The 14,868-nt window shown below is 27.8% G+C and overlaps 1 protein-coding gene across 1 annotated transcript; it reads right to left on the bottom strand.

Moving 5' to 3' along the window:
- Positions 1-204: 204 nt before the first annotated feature.
- cpb (F-actin-capping protein subunit beta) lies at positions 205-14,836 on the bottom strand. The gene is made up of 7 exons (XM_016074625.4): positions 14,611-14,836; positions 9,877-9,966; positions 8,450-8,571; positions 5,739-5,994; positions 4,935-5,051; positions 2,259-2,324; positions 205-870 (listed from the first exon to the last, which is right to left on the bottom strand). Exons 1-7 carry the CDS (start codon positions 14,611-14,613, stop codon positions 697-699), a joined length of 828 nt encoding a protein of 275 aa, XP_015930111.1. The 5' UTR covers positions 14,614-14,836; the 3' UTR covers positions 205-696.
- Positions 14,837-14,868: the final 32 nt, after the last annotated feature.

The raw sequence follows: 14,868 nt of genomic DNA, 5'->3' as shown, positions 1-14,868 counted from the left end.
GGGTGGGCCCTGGCCTTCTCAATCAACTTCCTCCAGGCCTGCCTCCGCCTGGCAGTTGTCTTCCAGTTTGAGACTTTTAAGACTGAAAAGTCTCTTTCCACGCAGTCGGCCCATCTCAGCTTTGGTCGACCTCTGGGCCTTGATCCGATGAGCTGAGCCGAAAAGATTATGTTTGTCGAACACCAAAAATTAAAACATAAAAAAAACAATTGTGAAAATATTTATTGTAATAAATAACCACAAGTAACAATAAATGAAGTCTATTGGATGGATAATAAAAATTTAAGGACACACAATGCAAGGAATTATTACAAATACTTTCTTTTTCTGTTGAAAAAAAAAAAAAAAAAAAAACAGATAAAGCAATCTAAATTTAATTATATCATCATTGAACATAATCACCAGCCGTATTGCTGTTATATTTCGGGATTTTTAACACAGGGAACATACATGTTACTGAAACATAAAAAAATAAGCAGAAAAATATAAAATTTTTCAACCTCTCAACTGAGTAATGTACACACCTAAAACAGACACCATTTTTTTTTTTTTAAATCCACTTCTCAACCACTGAAATATAATGTATGTATATATATATATATTTATAAAAAAATCATTACAGTTGTGTTTTTCTCCTTCGAATTGGGAAAAAGAAAAGAAAACAGTTTATTTGCTATTGATTTGAATTTTTATATTTCAGACTTCGTTCTTGGCCTGCCTCTTCTGGAGGGCTTTGGCAAGATCGTTCCTCAGATCTGCTTGTTGTCTCTGTTCCGTAAGTGATTGTACAGATCTCAGTCCATTCACAATATCTTTGGTCTTTCCAAAATAGATTTCATTTAAAGTATTCCTAATTTTATTTTCCATATCCTGCAAATTAAAAAGCTTCAGTTATTCAGGGTGCGTAGCTAAATCTCTCAACAAAATATAAGCACCTTTTAAGTACTCTTAAAGCACTCAAAAAATATTTTAAAGAACTATATACATTACAAAATGAAATATAATTTTCAAAGACTATTCATGAGCATGACAAAGTAACTAGTTTTTGACAAAGAATTCTTTTTTTGACTATATTAGCCACCATAAAAAGATTGAGAGATTTTTTGGTTCGATTTCAGAGGATGGAAAATGAAGCCTGAAACGGAGATTATCTTGCATAATGCAGCAGAGTTGCACATGATAGTGCAAGAATCCTTCCCACTGAAATTAGCTCAGTATACACACATGCGGACCTGCAAGTATTTCATCAGACATGTACAATGATTGGCGCTTTCATACGCTACAGATTGATGGCAAGCCGAAATGCAGTGTGAAAACATTGAATGGAACAATGTGAAAGCCACACTTTTGCATAATATGGGGCGAAAATCGACATGATAAAGAAGGGAAAAAATCTAATTTTCAAAAAGGAAAAATTAAGACACGCAATAAAAAAGCATCTTTAAAGGCTCTCAAAAATAAAAAATAAGCGCTTTTTTAAAAACGCTACGCACCACAGTGTTAATTTTTTTTGTGTTGCCAAAATCATTATTACAGGATTTGTTTGATCAAAAAAACTTTTTTTATGTTTCTTAATGAAAATTTATGAGGTAAGGAAATCCTGGCAATGATTCGAATATTTAAAGAAAATGTTTAATAATGAAATTTGAGGGTGGAAAAATGATTTCAGAAGATTATTTTTAAGATTTAATGAATAAAAATTTGAATAAATACTTCATAAATTTCTAACTTATTAGTGCCTGGTCAAAGCTCAGATAAGCAAAAATAATATACACATATTATATATATATATATATTAAAAAATTATCAAGATATTTTACAGTTCAATTTCAGAGGGTGTAAAATGAAACTTGAAATTGAGAATATCTTGCAAAAGGCAGCAGAGTTGCACATGAGAATGCAATAATCCCACCGAACCCAGCTCACTATAAGCAAACGTGGACTTGTAAGTATTTCATCAAACCCGTAAAATATTCGTGGAAAAAATTGATGAGATAAAGAAAAAGTCTCATTTTTGAAAAGGGAAAATTAAGCACTTTTTAAAAACACTCAATGAAAAAAGCATTTTAAAGAGCTTTTAAAAAACGAAAATTGAAAATAAGCACATTTAAGCACTTTTCAAAAACGCTATGTACCATATAATAACATTAAAATATAAAACATATATAATTCAATTATTTCTTGGCTTTTAAAATCTTTACATAGTATATAATATCAACATCATGTCAAGTAAAATGCAAGTAACATAAACTATTTACCTCTACCATTCGACCAATATTAGCAATGTGAGGATTAGCTTCATTTACATTGGAATCGCTTTCCACCTGCATTTAATAAAGGAGAAAAAAAATTTAATCTTTTTTTAAACATAAAACAAATACAATTTAATATAATAAAAAAAAATTTATTTATTTCTTTACTGAAACAATATCAATAAAAAATATTTATAAAAGCCTACTAGCCACTTTGGGCAACTGGGTCCTTCCATGTCAGTTCATCCCAGGGCTAAAGAGAATAGAAGGGCTAGTTCACTCCGCTCTTAGAGCTGAAGCTACGATTTCCCTACTCATGACTTCACTGTGTCCACAGATCTCGGAGATCGCAGCAAAGATATGATAACTTTGCATCTTTCTCTTTGTAAAAATAAGTTAGACATTTTCTGGTTATAAGCTTTCAAACTTTACGTAATTAACACTTTATTTCCGTTCATAAACATAGCTCAAAAAAACTTTCTTTGCCATTATATTAAAAAAATACCATTTTAAACTTATAAAAATATTTTACTAGTTGGCGAAAATGACACTATAAATACTCTATTTTAAACAGTTCTGTTTTAACTTTTAATTATCAAGAAAAATTAAAGCATATATTGGCACTTTTTGTATCTACATATTCTGTTATAACAATAAGTTAAGTTAAATTTAGAATCCCTAATTTTTAAATATGCCGTTAAAAGCAATTTGCTCATACTTAATCATTAGGAAACATCAACCTTATACGCTTATTACTGAAACAAAATAATAATTTAGGTTCATAATGACATTAGAAATTTTACAATTGTTTAGAGATATTTAAATTTACAATGATATAATTTATAGATATTTAAATTGAAGAGAATATAATTTTTAAAGAAATCATAAATATTTTGAATAACTACATTAAAAATATGTTATAAAAATTAGGAGAATTTCAACTATATACTATATATTTTATTTATACTTTTTATTTACATTTTAATTTTCTTTGACTTTATCTATTTTTTAATTTTTTTCATCTGCATTTCTTTCTGAAGTAACGAGGCGGTTTCTATTTTGATAATGAATTTTTATAAAAGTTCTTAACGATAGAATAAACGTATTGCTGTTTTACTCGTATATTAACTGTGTCATTTCGGAATCCATTCTTTACATAGTTGTTCATTTACTTTAGGGAGCACGTTTTTCCTTTTGTTTTTTATCAGAATTTTTGCAAGTTGCAATCTAGCAAACTGGCATTTCGATAATAGTTTTAAATTTTTGTAAATTCACTGCAAAAACTGAGGAAAGTCATTATAGAAAATAACAAATGTCTTAGAATATGTCACAAAAAAATGCTCCAATATTAGTTAGAGCTAGCAAGGCCAAAAGCTCCGTTCTTGAAGTGAAAGTGCGAGCTTTGCACCAAAGTGACGTCACTAGAGAAAATCGGAGGATTGGCGCGGCAAGAGCTACTTCAAAGGAGTAAACCAGCCCTTCTATTCTCTTTAGTCCTGAGTTGATCCAGCCATGGCACACACTCATACAATTTTTGATGCTGATTTCAAAAATATCAATATTGGAATCAGTAAAATGGTTTAAATGTTATAAAAAATAAAAAAAACTTTGGAGACCAAATAAAATAAATTCTTTAATTGATTACATAATTTTTTTACTCTAATATTACGTTAAATATTTTTTTTTTTTAATTTTGTAAGGGGAAAACACACTAATTATTTCCTTTTTCACATTTTGTAAATCGTCTTCACATTAAAAATAATAAAAAAATCGTTAAATCCGTGGCACTAACTACCGAAAAAAAATTATCAAAGGCAAAATCACACGAATCGAACTCTTCAAAATGAGGTTATTAAATGCCTGCCTTCATTTCGAGATTTACTTGTAATAAATAATATCGTATTAAAAATGTCCGATTTTAAAAGCTATGTGGAAATCGCACAAAAAAAAAAAAAAAACAGAATGAAAATTTCTGCAGAAAAGAAAACCAAATTTTTTACTTCATTAGTCTCAAATAAGAATAGAAAAATCATGAGCATTTTTCTCCCCACTTTGATGAGCGTCAAAGGAATCTTTTGAGCATAATTCTGAAGAAAACAAAACCAATTTTTTTTACTTCCCAAACAAAAAAAGGTTTCCCGCTAGAACTTGGTAATGTTCTGCGCCAATGTCGCCACAATTCTGATATGGGATCAGCTATATTGGGCTACCTATACTAATTTTAATGGATGGAAAAATTTAGAGGAAAAAAGGAACAGCTGAAAATACTTAAATAATGCTATAGTAGAATTAAATAGTTTAGCGTAGCTGAAATATCTTCCTTAATCATCCCACAGAATGCTTTGAATGGACACCATTTTTTAAAAGATGAAAATTAAAATTCCCCGTACTTTTCCTATTAATTTTAGTAATTTTTAAGATTCCCTGTATTTTCCAGGTTCTCCCTGTGAAATGACAACCCTGGTACACCAATTTTGACTAAAAGATGACTTTTGACAGCATTTCAAGGCAAAATCTGCTAGGATATCAAATTAATAGTTAAATATAGATAACTTCAGTGATTTATTGATGTGTATTTATTTTTATAAGCATGTAGCAATCAAGACATCTCAATAAAATGAGAATTTGTTTTGTAAATATTCTATACCTATTAACAAATCAAAAATTGAAAATATCAATTACCTGTCTTGTGAGACTTCCACCTAAATTCATAGTACCAGAACCAGATTTGTTTGTCTGAAGCCAAAGCATTACTGTTGATGTCAATTTATAGTGGGCATTTCGACCACTGGATTTCTCCTACAAAATTTAAACAAAAATCTCTTACATAAAACCTTTAAAATCGATTAAAATGAATTTCTTACATTAAGCATCAGATATCATACCAGCCAATATCGGAGAAATGAAATAATGACGATTTTACTAGCAATATTTCTTAGGCTGCGAGTAGTTTTGATACATCATGCAAGTCAAAAAGAGAATTTCAAAATTGGAAATAATACAAGCACTTACATTCCACGAAATTACCAAAATATATATATAAATTTTAAACAAAAGAAGACTTCTACTACTTATATAATTACTTAAAATATAAACACTCAACATACTGCAGTACTGGCAATAACACCATCTGTTGAGGAATAAGAGAAGTATTTTTGCTATCAGCAGATATTTTATAGCCAAAAAAATTTTTTTTCCCTTTCAATTTCTTCTACAAATACAGAGAAATTTGAGAATATACGTGTAAACCAAAGATAGTCATAGGAGTCTTCGTTAAATAACAGGAGACTTGGCAGGTATGGGATACATTTAAAATAAAAAAGGTATTTTAAATATGATGGTGTTTAATACCACAAAAAGATTTCAAATAAATAACTTATTTATATTTGTTATTTTTGTACTTAATTTACACATAAACAAATGGATTAAAAAAATGTACCCCAACAATTTTAGTTATAAATTAAAGAATGAATAAATGTAGCGTACCTGTACTTCAACTACATGAATAGAGTCCCAACAACCCTTGATCTTCTTAGACCCATCTCCAGCCTTCTTTATTAGTATGACGCCTGCAAAGCCGTGCTCTAGATCCCATAAATACACTGAGGAGACGCCGCCCTCAAAGTACATCTCTCTGTACTGGTCAAACGCTTCATTTGCATCAATCTCAAGTTTCCTCAGTCGGTCAGATGGCATTGCACCATCGTCCAGTGGTGGATCATATGTGTTACTCCAAGGAGACCTGAATCAATTGCATAGTTATATTTTTCAAAAGGCATTTTAGAAACAAGAATATCTGATTAACTTTTAAAAATTATAGGGTTGGCACTCAAATCTGGAAAAAAAAGTTCCTGTGTTTTCCCTGTACATATTATACACAATATATTAAGAGGAAACAACAATTACTGTGCTTTTGTGTGAGCTATATTGGGTAACTACATTTATTAGTTATAATTGCTGGAAAAACAGCTGAACATGTTTAAATAATGTAGTAAACGAAATAGTTTAGTATAGCTGAAATATCATGGTCAAATATCCCATAGATTACGCTTTGAGTGGTCACTATTTTTTAAAAGACAAAAATAAGAAACAAAATTCCCTGTATTTTCCCAGTTTGTAAAGAAAAAATCAAAATTCCTTGTTATTTTAGGTGATTTTTAAATTCCCTGTATTTTCCAGGTTTTCTCTGTGGAGTGTCAACCCTGAATTAGCAATTCATAAAAGTTAAAAAATACACAAAAATCTAAATTATTTGGTGACAATCTGGGTGATAAATAGTATTTGTAAAATAAATTAAGAATCACATTATAACTTGCCATTAGCTCATTTTAAGCCAAGCATATAAATTTTATAAAATGTGGTACTATTTTCATTGAAATAAACTTACATTACATTCATTAAGACACAAAAAAAATTATATTTTATTTAAGAAATAAAATGGTGCGTATAAGCACCATTCACCAAATCAATGAACAAACCATTTAGTAGAAAGCTTGTTTTGTTTATGAAATTTTTTTATTTACTAACTTGCAACTTCAATACATATCATAAAAACAATGATAAGTATCAAAAGGAATAATTATACATTTAAAAAAAAATTCATTTGTCAATAACCGTTTTAAGTTAAAAAGACTTTAAGAGTTCAAAAATTTCTCAACAGAAAGTGTTTACACCAATTGAATTACTATTAATTTTTGAGTGTTTTAAGAACCCTTGGAATAACCCAGAAAAATAAAATTAGTGAAAAATATACATCACAGTGTTAATAAATATTTACTATAATGATGCTTTTGCGTACCTTTGGCCGAAAATGAGTTAATGTCACCATAATAAAGTTGACCACAACAAGTTTTGGAATAGTTAACTATCTATAGCCTAGCACAAATTACTACCAACACATATGAAAAAATAAATATTAGGAGTGTAGAGAAATAGAATCATAAGGAATTACTAATTTATTTGTATAATTTTTTAATGCTGATTAGATATCTGCCTACTAAATTCAACACCGTTATTCGATAAATTTGACCGTGTGGTTAAAGTAACAACTTAAATCAAAGCAAAATAATTCAAATATTAATTTATAGTTATCACAGAATTTGCAAATTAAAGAAAGGAAAGTTATATAATTTATTGAATAGCCAATGTGTAGTTCTTAAAAGCGGCACTGAAATAGCACTCTATTGGCAGGCCAGAGAACTTTTAAGGCAATAACTTCAGTCAATTTTGTTTTGTAATACTTTTTATTTGTTTCCTGTATAGCTATTTGTTTGTATAGTAATAATTTGAATATTTGAAATAATTTTAAAAAAAGGTTATTTTTGTTGAGAAAAGTGTATTGAAACAAATAGATAATATTTTTATAACATAACCAACTTGTGAAAAAAGCTATGCAGTTTTATAAATTCACTAACAAATCTGACAATTCACATGCACCAATCTAATAGATTAAATGGTTTGATATGCTCTATGGTTTGCTTATTTTTATATTGACAGGGTTTGTTTTTTACCTTAAAAAACCTATTTACCTATTTCCTCCCTAAAAAAGGGCACCTATCACAAAAAAGGCAATGCTTTTCAAATATTTGTATAGCTTTTAAGACACTCAAAATATAAAAAATTCTTAATTTCATCACTAAAAAAACTATTTTTAAAATCCTCAGTTAAATCTGCACATTCTATTAATCGGTTTTAAAATGAGCGTAATTCTAGAATTTTGAAAATGCTGTGTCATAAAAAGAACGTAGTAAATAAAATGCTGAAAAAATTAATAAACTTCTAGGAAAAACTATCAAACAATGTGAAATGCAACGAATCGAACGCTTCAAAAAAGTGATAGCTCAAGTTTGAAATGTGTATGCCGTAATAACATGTTAAATATATTGGAATTCAAGAAGCAGGGAAAGGGTCGAAAAATGATCAATACTGCCGAAAAAACGGACGGCAAACCATGTGGATTTACAAAAAAATAATAATAAATTATTAATATATCTGGACATATAATTAAGATCAAAAGGCATGTAAGCTGGAAATGTTTCATCCAAAGGGCAATTCTACAAACCTTGCCTAGAATGAACCCTGATATTAAAATTAAAGCCCATTTTTCAACTTTATTCACTTTTAACACACATAATTTGTTAACACATAAAATGATCAAAACAAATAATTTATCTCAACAAGCAAATGCATGCAAGTACCTGTATGAGTCTCCATCACGGTTGTAGTCGCAGAGAAGATAATCTTTGCCAAGAGTTTTATCCCGAGCTATTTTGAGGGGCTGATCAACAGAGGACAATAAATCTTCGCACAGACTAGGAACCTTAATTCAAAGAATAAAATACATGTACATATTAGTATACATATGATATATAAATAATAAGATAAAAACAAAGTATATGCACAGACAATTCAAAAGTATCTGCAAGCTCATAATATTTTTTAAAATAGAATAATTTTATTAAATATATGAAATCAATGCACTATTTAATATTTTTATTTATTCTTGACAATCTATATATTATATATCAGAGCTCATTCTAGGCAGGGTAAACAGGGCGCAGCACCCTGCTGCCCTTTTAGTCAAAAGAATCCACCCTGTTGCCCCTGAAGTAAATTAGTGCCCTGATATAATAGACTCCATACCCTTTCTTTCCTCAACCCTTCTTTATTTTCAACTCTTTTTATTTAGTTTGTCATTGCTGTCAATACATAGATTTATATGGGAAAGGAAAAATAGCCATCACACCCCCTTGTTACACTTGTCTTTGAAAGTTTGCAGTTACTTCACTATCATTAAATCATAATTATTATTAGTCATTTTAATTATTAAATCATAACTACAGACACTTAAAAACATACATTTATTATTTTAATAATATATGCATGCATTTTAAATAAATTACTAAGCTGATTAGCTCATTAACTCGATATATATATATATGTTAATTTATTAATAAAAATTAGTAATTAATATGATTGCTTTGGTACTTTTAGTAAAGTAAAAATAAAAAAAAATTGACAATGTTTTTTAATAGAGCCTGTAAGCCCATAGAAAGAAATTATTGCCTATTTAGAATAATGCCCTTTTTTTTTAAACTTTTGCACCCTGCCCTTTTTTCTGCCTAGAATGAACTCTGTATATATATATATATATATATAAATTAATAGTAAATTAATTATATTAAAAGATTTTTTATTGTCACTGCAATTGTCTGTTTTCCTAGGAAAGCGATAGTCCAATTGAGTTGAGCTCTTAACAATCAGCTGGTTGTAGGCCCGATCGCTAACGATGGGATCGCTAAGCATTGAACTAAAGTGGAAGTTAGATCTTTTCTCTTTGGGAACAGAGATACATAGAACTAATTACAGACTTTCTTCCACCTTGCATGAATCATGATTATGCCGTCTGCTCCATATCCCACCCCCCACTGCAAACGTTTTTTGTGTGTGCGGATACTTTTTTCTTATATTACAATAAATATCAAAAAAGTATCCGGAATATTGGAGAATCACCACCAATGTATCTGCCCATGGGCTGCGTATATATGATCTAACTATGGACATATATATAATACATATATAATTCAAAAAATGTAAACTAAAGATGAAAATTCAAAGAAAGTACCAAATCGATGAGGTCACTTAAATTCTTCTCAATCTGCTGAGGAGGGAGTCTTCGCATCAAATCCAATGCACAGTCCAGCTGTTGTTCTGTCTAAAAAAATAAAACATAAAATGAAAATATACACTAATTAAATCACTTCGTTATACTTTAAGTTAAAAGAACTTATTAGAGCACTACTCTGTCTAAAAAACATAAAATCATAATTTTTTAATGAGTAAAATCGCTTTGTCACACTTAAAAGTTAAAAGCAACATTATTTTTAAGTACAGCACTCTAACCATTTGGTAAGAACACTATCAATCTGATAAACATAAAGTAAAATTCATAAATAACTTTGCTACACTTTAAGTTAAAAGCACTGTTTAGGGTTCTGTTATATCTAAGATACATCTAATGAGTTTTGTAAATGAGTAAATCTCTTTTTGTTGCATAAAAGCACTTGTTCTCACTGAAAAACAACAAAAAGAATTTTTTAATGAGTATATTACATTGTTATGCTATAAATTAGAAGCAGTCTTTACAGCCGGAGTCTGCCTTATTTTAATTACTTGAATTAAACCATGATTAAAATTACAATTTGAATAATTTTTTTTTTTAAAAATTATTGATTTAAATCTAGTGTAATTTTTCATATACAATATAATTGATACATATATACTTGAAGGTGTGATGCATTTAAAAGCATAATTTCATTGATTAAGGTTTTATATATTTATTCATTTATTTTTACTAAGAAATAATAAAATGAGAGGCACGTAAATTATTATATTTCAAAATAGGTTAAAAAAAGAAACTAAAAAAAGCAATGAACGCATGAAACTTTTATATAATTGGTTGTATGCAAAATAATTTGATGTTTAATAAACATCAGGGTTGGCAAGATTTTGCCACAGGTGGAAAAAACCATGGTAAATACCGGTAAAAACCGTCCTGGCAAAAACAGGTTTTTGCCAAGCAAATTGGCAAAAACCTATATTTTCCAAGATGAGAGGACAAAAACACATTTTTGATACAAAATTATTCCTAAAATTGAAATATATACTATAAATATAAATAATTACAAAAAAATTAACAAAATTAATGTTCCATAATTAAATGATAATGTAATAATATATCATTTTAGTAATTTAAAACATTATTGATTGGAAAATTTGTGATTATTCTTTTTTTTCCAGTGAAATGAACTTATTTCAAATTAATATAACTATAATTTAAAACATAAAATATCTATCAATATGTGTAGTTAATTATTGTACAAATAATAATTTTTTATAATAAATAATAATATTATGCAAATAATATTTATTTATTTGTAAAAAAACATTTATTTTAGGATTCTAAAATGAAAAGAGATCACAAACTTTCAATCTTTTAAAAATTATTACCATTATATTAATTATTAATGTGTTAAAAATAATTTTTTCATGTAATGTATCAAAATTACTATTCCTTATGATTGATTTAAATTTGTTTCAAGTAGTTTGTAATAATATTTAATCAGCAATTTAGATAATTTGGTTTTTGCCGGTTTTTACCAGTTTTTGCCGGTTTTTACCAGGTTTTTGCCACTGTCCTGGCAAAAAACCCTTTTTGCCGGCAAAAACTCCAACCCTGATAAACATAATACAATATTGATTTATTTTACTTAAATATGTGGTTAAATTATATCAATAATAAAGAAAGATTAGATGTTATAAGACTTAATTACAAATTTTTTTCAGTATAAAAAACTATAATTTCAATTATTCAGTGCTTAGTAAGTAATTGTAATAACTACCGAAAAAGGGATAAGAAATTGCTGTAGGCTTATGATGGAATCATTGCGAATAAAGCACAAAAAAATTTAAAATATTCGAATAAGAAAAGAGGAATGAACAAAGAAAAAAAAGTAATTGCAGGGTTTGTTGATTTAAATTTAATGATTTTTTAAAAAAAAAATCATTGATTTAAATCAACTGATTTTTTTTTATATATATATATATATAGATTGATTTAAAAAGTTTAAAAAAAAAACAGTGTTTTAAATTATTGATATTTCTATTATTTCTTTTCTAAGTTTTAAAATTTATTTTAAATTAATTGCTGCATTAATTAACTTTAGCTAACGAAATTACTTTCTTTCTTGGTATGTGTTAAATTCCAACACACAATTACATTTTTAAAAATCTTTTGATTCTTGAGATTGAAAGTACAGATTAAAGTAAACATTTAAGTTTTTTTTCTTATAATATGTTTACAGTATCTTTGTTTGACATTATCAGATTTTCTAAAAAGAAATTTTGTAAAAAAAAAAATTTCAATGAGTACATAGATTTTTTTTTAGCTTAACTAATCTATTTTGATACAAGATTAAAAATGAATATTTTAATAATATATAGATTAAATATTTATTTATTCTTTGATGAATGACTACAATTATAAACACAATGTGTTACATTTATTTTGTCATTTTAAAAATCAAAAGAAAAAAAGAAATCACAATTTTAAATTAAAATTATGGTTTGGTAATAGAAACTCTGTTTTAATAGGTATTCTTCAAATTCTCTATTTCATCTAGTCTTCAAATTTCAATCATGCATTTGTTTCAAAATGGCTACTATGCATTCAAAGCAATGTATGTATTATAATGAAAATTTTATTATGTAGTTAGAGCGTCTAATATATACTATAATTAATGTTAAGACTAAATAGTCTTAAATCAAAGTCCTTACAGTGTATTAGAGTAAAAATCAAAAAAAAAATCAGATTTAAATCAAAAAATCTGATTTAAATTTTAAAAAATCTGATGTTTGAAATTTTTTTTAAAAAATAAAAAAACACAAACCCTGATTGAAAGATGCTAGGGATTCATGATGGTGTCATCGCGAATCGAGTGTCTCAAAAAATGATTCAATTATCGATATTGATTATAAAAGCAATTGAAAAATGAAATCAAAATTCATGTGTCGTAATAATGTATTCAAATATCGGAGAAATATAAAAATCATGTCATTACGGAAAAAGAAATGATAAATAACTGATGAATAACTATTGAGTCGTCCAAAAATTTCATATTGGTAGACACATTATAGAATCAAGAACTTTCCAAAAGACCCAATATCGTCCAAAGACGTGAAATTATAATGGTATCGTGATGAATCGAAAATTGTATTAAATATATCAGAATTTTAAAAAAATCATGTGGAAAAGAGCCAATCAAAGGATAAATAGCTGCTGACTGAAAAACCTATAACGAAATGACGAGAAGTTGTGATGGAATCATAATGAATTGAAGACTTTAAAAAGGGATAACTCAAGTAAGAATTTCAAATGTTGTAATAAAATTGTATTAAATATATTGGTGATTGGAAAACCACGTGAAAAGTGATAAACGATTTTTGAAAAAACAATCTACAAACAACTGAAAATTTAGACAGAATTGCCTGAAAATTTAGACAGAATTTACAAATTTGCAAAAAGTGATAATGTAAATTTGAAATTTACTCATGATAACAACATCCTATTAAACATGGAGAGATTTTTGTAACATGATCTGAGACAGAATAATCGCAGAATCTTGGCAACTTCCGAGCAGCAGCCCAGGGAAAACTGAAGAGAAAAAAAACATCACAGAAAGGGACCAACTCAAAGGGCATAACTCGTATCCAACCCCCAGGCAAGCATCTGCATACTTTTTATTAAAACAAATTATAAGTTTAAAGTCTATTTGTCACCTTGGTGAGTTGGTGCGACCAGGGGTCTTTCTAGGTTTTTCTGAACGGTACCTATTTTGTGAAAATTTAGACATAATTTGTGAAAAATTAAAAATTATATTAAAAATTCAACACAAAAATATGGATTTATCGTTTCTTAAGGGATACAAAAATAACATTTTAAGAAAAAGTATTTTCTGAAACTACCGTTTTTCCTCAAATTGAATTTGTGAAACTACCGTTTTTTCTAAAGTTGAATTTGTGAAGGTACCGCTAAACGGTAGTAAATTCGGCCTGGACAGACCCCTGGCGACAGATCACAATACAGAAAAGTCCCCACCGCTAGTGTGACTGAATTGTTGTAAGGGTCTATTGTTTCACCAGTAAACATCTTCATAAAAATGACCAAAAAAATTATTATTACTTTAAAAAGAACACAGTAAGACTATGTAATAAAATAAAATAAAAATTGACGATTTTAATCAAAACACAAGAAAATTAAATCTAAGGAAAACATGACTTTAGAGTCCAAAATTTTTTTTAACATAAATTCCTCAAAATTAAATAATAGTATTTTTTAAAAATAAAATTTAATTATAAAAACACATATAAATATAGATAACCACTACCATTTAATGATAATACTGTTATACAGTATTAAACAATCCAATAAAAACATATTATAAATATAGTCTACATTTGTCAAAAATCAACATTTTGCAGTTAAAAGGATGCGTATTTCAAACAAAAAGAAACGTTTAGTTATAATAACTTAGACCAACTATTAAATTTAACCGAGTATAGATAATAACAGTTAGTTTAAGAAATATTAACGCAAGAGTGCAAATTCGATTCCTTTTTTAGGAATCGTGAGAGGGTGGAATGAAAGCGTCACATAAAAATCAATCAAACATATTAATATTTATAATGAATAGTTACTAAGTTCAAATCACAATGATATTTACATTGACCCAAAACAAAGGTTTTAAAGAAAAACAACTTATATGGGCTTGACACTTACAAGAAGGAATAAGAAACTTACCATGTTTTAAGATGAAGTCAAATATTGACAGTATTAAATCGGAAAGCAGTTGTTGTAGCTTCGATTCTATTTATTAATAATTAAACTAGAATAAAGAAAAAAACCTCGGTAACACCCACTAAATATTATTAACACTTAAGACATATCAGCAGCGGAAGAAAATTATTGAAATTTATTAATCTCTAAAATTTTAATAATGTTCCATTTTAATTATCAAAAATCTTGCAAGAGTAGTTGTACTGATGGGCAACAGATGGC

Source organism: Parasteatoda tepidariorum, chromosome 9 (genome assembly GCF_982258835.1).
Source record: "Parasteatoda tepidariorum strain Cologne lab strain chromosome 9, Ptep-v5.0, whole genome shotgun sequence".
NCBI classification, from domain to species: Eukaryota; Metazoa; Arthropoda; class Arachnida; order Araneae; family Theridiidae; genus Parasteatoda; species Parasteatoda tepidariorum.
The sequence above is the reverse complement of the archived record's forward strand: the minus strand, read 5'-3'. Positions and strand labels throughout refer to the sequence as shown.